At 36.8% G+C, this 6676-nt stretch overlaps 1 protein-coding gene across 2 annotated transcripts; it reads right to left on the reverse strand.

The window, feature by feature from the left end:
* Nucleotides 1-882: 882 nt before the first annotated feature.
* Nucleotides 883-5997, reverse strand: LOC112458158 (protein unc-45 homolog B-like). 2 transcript variants are annotated; one of them, XM_025021611.1, is made up of 5 exons: nucleotides 5436-5997; nucleotides 4345-4752; nucleotides 3657-3986; nucleotides 3127-3570; nucleotides 883-2746 (listed from the first exon to the last, which is right to left on the reverse strand). In XM_025021611.1, the coding sequence occupies exons 2-5, from the start codon at nucleotides 4738-4740 to the stop codon at nucleotides 980-982; spliced, it is 2937 nt and encodes a 978-aa protein (XP_024877379.1). In that variant the 5' UTR covers nucleotides 4741-4752; nucleotides 5436-5997; the 3' UTR covers nucleotides 883-979. The 2 variants fall into 2 exon arrangements, with proteins under 2 accessions (XP_024877379.1, XP_024877380.1); XM_025021612.1 differs by lacking the exon at nucleotides 5436-5997 and adding an exon at nucleotides 4978-5412.
* Between the last annotated feature and the right edge of the window lie 679 nt (nucleotides 5998-6676).

Here is a 6676-nt window from a genome sequence, read left to right on the forward strand (position 1 = left end):
GGAGATTTCCTATTATTCTTGTCGCTGCCAAAAGCGTGGCAACAGGATTCCTGAATGCCCAGAAAAGGGGGCAAAAGATTCCAAATCAAAAAATTAAAATATCTTATTAAACAAGCTATTCTATTTGATCACGACCCCTTTCCATTATTTTTAAAATTAAAGGAAGTTGAAACCAAAATTCAAATTAAAAAATCCTTAACTCCATACAAATTAATTCCTTTGGATTTTACGGTTGATTTCCCTAATTTTGAAATAATTAAAAAGTCTGATCCTCGTTATAAAACTTATAAAATTCGCTATCTTTTCGGCCTTGATTAATCACACAACTTGGTCCAAATCCCGGGTAAATAACTTAAATGTTTTGACCCAAAAACGGACGACAGAACGTAACATATTGTTGAATTTTCGTTCAGACCGTCTGCGAAACAGAACAGAATGTAAATTCTTTACCTGTCGGATAGCTTCCTCTTCGATCGTAACGTTCTTCCGTGCTGCTCGAACACCCTAACTTTCTCTACTTTCCTCGACCTTTCAACGAGTGTAACTAAATAAACCGGTAAGAATTCAAATTGCGGGCAAATCGGTCGCGGCTTACATACAAAGTCATAGTGTTTACGTGACCGGGGTAGCAAATGAGGAACGATGATGCATGTCATGTGACTTCCAAAAGCGCGGGCTCGGCCCAGTGATATATGTATATCTCCGTGTACATATTATTTTGTACAATATATTAATATGATTATACTTTAGCAAATTTATGTAATAAACAATGTATGTATACATGTCCTGCACAGTAATCATATATTTAAAGATGTACAAACACGAATATAATTATGATTGTATAACTATGTTTCAAACGACGAAATTGCAGAAATTTAAATGAAACATTTATTTTATTATTTAAAGCATTTTATTTGAAATATAAAAATATATAATAAGATCTCTGAATTAAAATATTTTCCACCTTTTTCCCATGAAATCATCGTCGTTCAGTTCCTTCTAGTACTTTTGCGATTTCTGAGTCTACGTTTGTGGGTATATTTTCAACAAGTTCATATGCCCATAAGTCTCTGAGCAAACGGCTTAGAAGGTTTAATTGTCCTGATAGACGTGCTCTATCACATTCCCGTTCGATCATGACGATGTTTGCTTGTCGACGTTCTTCGTTACCGGATCGATCTGCAGCTTCCTTTAAAGCAACGGATGCCAATTCCTTGATATTGATTGGCACGGTATCATTTTTGGTCAATACCGTCAGTATTTTCATTATGTCTGTTTCCATAAGTTTTACAGCGACGTCTTTCGAGCTTCTCAACATATTTATCACAATTATAATACCCCTTTCTTGTATCTTACCCTCTGGATTAGTGAGTAAAAGGCGTAGGGATTCCAACCAGGAATTCGAGTCAAAAACTTTCTTGCACGCCTCTCTGTTGGCCGCCGTCAGCGCCATTAGAATTGCAGCTGCTGCGAACTTAGTATCTTGATTCTTGTCCTTGCACAGTAACATAAGATGCTTAACTCGAGATTTGTCCTCCTCGAAACATTGGATAGCGACTTCATGGTTTGATAACAAAATACCAATAAGTGCTAGGGACGCCACTTTCAAAAGGATGTCTTTCCCGTACACAAAGGCCTCGATCTTCTGAAACACTCCCTCCTTGAATATATTTCCTCTCATGGTGTCGCTGACTTTAGCAAGATTGCACAGAGCTGTTACAGTCTCGCAATTCTCGTCAGCGGAACACTCTGGGTTCAAGAGATTTACCATCGGCCGAACAACCTCCATGATTATCTGGCCAGGAAATGCAACCTCAGGAGGTAACGCGTGTGCTAGATGGACCAGGGCTCGCGAAGCTTCCTTCTTTGTCTTGTATGTGGAATCCTGCGCTAACGACAATAATGCTTTTGTGCCGCCTTGTTGAACAATTATTTCTCTAATTTCGTCTGGAATGCATATCGCGTTGAGAACGGTGGCTGTCAATTCCTTAATATTTCGACTGTTCGTTTTGGAGAGGTTTACTAGAGTGCTGGTCATACCGGCTTTCGCTAACATGCATAGTCTTCTTCTTATTCTGGCGTCGTTTTCGTCGTCGGCTACAACGTGTTTGTCGGCAAAATGATGTCTGACAACCGTTATCAATTCTAAAATCTCGGGTATGTGTTCTTGCTCTTCATAAGCGTTGCACAAATTTATCAACGTTACAAGCACGCCGTAGGAAATCGATTGATCACCAGTCTTGGTGAGCTCCATCATTGCTCGAATGGCTTGTTGATCCTCGATCAACTCGTCTTTGACGTCGTCGTCGAAAGTAAGGTACGACAAGCCTTTTAAGGCCCATTTTATCATATCTTTTTCTTTCTTATAATTGATCAAGAATCGTCTGCAAACCTTGGCCAATTCCTTCGCCGCTCCATGCGGGAACAGTTTGATAGTCGGAGAGCAGAGTGCGTCTTCGAAATTGGTTAACTTGCATAAACCCACTAACGCTCGAATCCGAATTGAATCATGCTTAGAATAATACAGGTTCTGCAATATATTTCGACCTCGCCATATAAATATGTTGGCCTTGTTACAATTGGTTATAGCGGCAACGATACATTCGCAAACCATTTTCTGTTGCAATACGTCATCCGTTTTCGCCATAGCAAGAATCAACCCAATAACTTCTTTTTTACAGATAATTACGTTCGCAACGTCTAGCGGTCCGAATATTAAAGTTGTTATCGCAAGTACTATACGCACCTGTAAAACAATCACATAACAATTTATGAATTTCTACATTTTGTGAACCAATAATTAATTTAAAGAAATATCAATACAATTAGTTTTATTTAATTTTTATTAAAAATAGAGAAAATTTCTGGTTTGAAAAACTAAAAAAAATTGAGCTTTAAAAAATACTGGAAAAGTCATATTCTTCAATAAATTTCGATTCAACTCTATTATAATCGTATTTTAATTTAAAACTTACAGAATATACAATAATGATAATTAAAAAAATCTGTTTCGACATTTTTGCTTCAAAAAGTAGAGTTCAAGTTGTTCAAAAAGGATATAATTAAAGATACAGCCCTTTATTTTTAAATAATTTAAATAATCAAAAAAATCTCGGAAGATAATACCTTGGATTCTGTGTCAGGTGAAAGCGATTTATCTTTAATAAATTCTTCAATGGCGTTGATAAATTTTTCCTTAGCAGCATCGTAGTACATGTTTTCATATATTTTTGTTAAACACATACTGGTTTTAGTTCGTGTGGAAGATGTGATGTCTATCGAGGAATTGTATTTGTATCCCTCCATTTCACCGGCCACCTCCATTAATTTTTGCAAACCGCGAAGTTCGACAAATCGTTCGGCCCAGTCTAATGCAGTTACGCAATGAATATTACGCATAATAAGTTCTATTATTGCATCTCTAGCAAGGCCTGTTATCGTTCTACTCGTTACACTATTTAATAGACACGATAGAATCGTGTCAATTTCTTCTTTATGCGCCGCGCACAACGCATCGTCAGGTTTCGAATCGGGTTTGTTATTCATGCCGCTGTAAGTGTTCAATATATTCTGAAATCGAGATATGCAATAAATTTTTAATTACTGAAATACATAAAATGTGTAAAATAACTGCATGTATTTTACTCGATATTTACCTGTAAACAATATTGAGACGCATTAACTCTCTGTATAGATGTGCTGTTCATTATTTCCAGACACCAAGATAAACCGACGAATTTCATAACAGACTCGGTTCGATTAATATTGTTTTTGCATAATTCGCCTATAATGCGAATCGCAGTACAGATCACTTCTTCGTTCTTTTCCACTTTCACAAGTTGAACGAGTTTGGATACGCTTTCCTTTTTGAAAATCTCTTCGGCACCAGCTCTCTCACGTGCGAGTACAAGCAGATTGTTCATAGCGGTTTCACGTTTGCCGTTATCTGCACTCACGTTAAATGCTAAATCCAGCATTTGTGATACCTAATACAAAGTAAAATTATATTTAAATATAATGATCTGTAATAAAAAAATATAAATAATTAAGATTATATTTGTATGAATTTTTATTCATACAGGATGTGTAAACTATTAAACAATAATATAAACTATTAAACTATTAAATAATAATTATATAATAAAAGAAAGTAAAACTTATAAAAACCATTTATCAAATTATATGTGATATTGAGTTCAATGAAAACTCTTACTGAGAGAAGTATTTGGTATAAAAAGTATGTTAAAATTTTTACATTATCTACATATAGACCTATTTATCATCTCTTACGAGTTGATTTATTTCTATAGTAGTTTATATATTTATCTTGGCACTAATACTTGCATTTTCCTTACGACGTTCTTGTACAATTTCAAATAAGCGCGTCGCTACAGGCTGAATAACTTTGTTATTGGGGTCAGATGAAATAATGATCTCCGCGTCCCGATATGCCTCCTCGAATCTCTCTAACGCCTCTAGTGCTTGACATCTGCGATACAGTGCTTTGTTACAACATATCTTTAACGCACTGTCACAGTCTTCAACCACTTTCTCGTAATCGTGTAGCTTTAAATATACTGCAGCTCGATTTTTGTAGTAAACTCCTTTCTCAGCGTTGTCCTCTTTTATTAGTTTTAGTCCGTTTGTGTAGTGACTTATGGCATTTGACCAATTGCCTTTGCTAAATTCTTCATTACCCTTCTCTTTCCATTCCTGTGCAGTCATAACTGACTTTGCCATGGTGGAATAACTCTACAACACAAAATATGTGATGCATTATATATTAATATGGAATAACTCTCTGTGATATTTTATATGTATTATCTTAAATGTGGAAAGTATAGAAGATGCAATTATTAGATACTAAATAATTATATGCAAATATGAGACAATAGATCTGTTTTCTGTTGCTGAACTGGCTGCACTAGTTCAGCAACAGAAAACAGATCCAAAATATAATGGATCAAAAATACATACACTATTCAATAATAATTATCCAATTTCTAGTGTGAGACCTGCATGTAAATTGTAATCAAATGTTGCAATAATCTTTATATCAGACAGCTGACTTTTGTTGAACATTGGAAAACAACAGAAGAAGTCAATCGTTTAAGTAACTATTTTAAGTAATTATTCGTTCTCAGAATCTCCAAGAGATATTTTTTCTTATATAAAAGTATTTAAGGTACCGTCAACCGAGTATTTGTTTTCCGGTTTTTTAATGCATTTAAAGTATTTTAGAGTTATTTGTTCATTTCTTGAGTGTACTCGCGCGCGCGCGTGTGTGTGTGCGTGTGCGCGCGCTCTCGTGTGACTTCTTTCTTTTCCCGATTGTAACTACGCATCATATATTATTTTTAAATAGCTTTTTGTTATATTGTTGATGAATCTTGATTCAGATCGTTGCGTCGGTGAAACAAATGTAGATCCTTTACCTGTCGGATAGCTTCCTTTTCGTAACGTTTTTTTGATGCTGCTGGAGCACTCGAACTTTTTCTACTTTCTCCACCACGTGTTTACTTTTTTACCGGTCAACTTTTCAACGGGTGATTAAAACCCGCTAAACCGGCAAGCATTGACGCCAAGCTGAGGACGTGGCTCGCGGCTACCTTGCGCTGGTTGTAACCACGTGACCGGAGTAGTTAATTACGCTAATGAGTAAATGAGGCACAAATAACAGAGAGAAACCTGTGACTTCTGCGAGCGGCCGTCGGCCGGTGTTTGTTTTGATATCGTTTTACCGACTGCTTCGCACGCCACTCGCACCCATATTCAACGTTGGAACTACTTGGCAATTGGCAGTGAATTGGCATACCTGTATACACGTCAGTATGACAGGTTGTCTATTCGTGCAGGTACGTGGTCATTCACCAAGCGTATGGTCTACAAATGGCTGGGTTCCACTTATCGCTCACAACGCTCGCGAGCATCATTTCGTCCTTGTTTAACATTTGACAAACAACAAGGATGAAATGATTCCACGAGCGTTGCGAGCGATAAGTGAAACGCACCCAATGCGAGTTGCAAAGTCGTGAGTCGCAAGAATTGACCAATCACAATCGAATTTGAGGAGAATAATCGACTGTGATTGGTCAATTTTTACGACTCACGACTTTGCGACTCCCATGAGGTTCTTCAGTGAAAGCTAGCATAGAGTGCAGCACCATATCAAAATTGGTAGTATTCCGCGCGAGCTTCAAACACCAATTGTTAACATATGGGAAAAATCAGTATTGTAATAAAAATATTATGACTGTATGTCAATCGATAATGTTTGTTCGCATTCATTAACTGAAATAACGTAATCTGTTACAATTTGGTTCGCCGGGTAAAGAGTATATTAGACATAATAACCTATATTATTGACGATCTATTTTACCGATCTTGTAAATCCTTCTTTTTCCCCATTACTTTTGCTCCCCGAGAACGGAGCTCTTTTTTTAATTTTTCCACAGACCACTTTGCGTATTTTTCGCCACTCATTATTATCACAATTCTTTTTGATTCTTTCGCTGCTTTGAAATTTGCGCCGTTAGCTACCAGGCACAGTAGCTCTCCTGTGCGGGAGCAAAAGTTAAGCGGGGAGCACACACTTCCGCATAACGCATAATGCGTAAGCATAAGAAAATTGATTGGTCCATACACATGTGCATAAGGAAATAGACCAATCAGTTTT

The sequence above is a fragment of the Temnothorax curvispinosus genome, unplaced genomic scaffold (assembly GCF_003070985.1).
Source record: "Temnothorax curvispinosus isolate PA1 unplaced genomic scaffold, ASM307098v1 QBEX01008747.1, whole genome shotgun sequence".
Classification (NCBI taxonomy): Eukaryota; Metazoa; Arthropoda; class Insecta; order Hymenoptera; family Formicidae; genus Temnothorax; species Temnothorax curvispinosus.

Coding starts and splice junctions, on each gene's coding strand:
- LOC112458158 (XM_025021611.1), bottom strand. CDS start 4,740: ATGGCAAAGTCAGTTATGACTGCACAGGAATGGAAAGAGAAGGGTAAT. Junction 3,571..3,656: donor CGTCTCAATATTGTTTACAG/GTAAATATCGAG, acceptor TCTCGATTTCAG/AATATATTGAACACTTACAG. Junction 2,747..3,126: donor CACCTGACACAGAATCCAAG/GTATTATCTTCC, acceptor ATTGTTTTACAG/GTGCGTATAGTACTTGCGAT.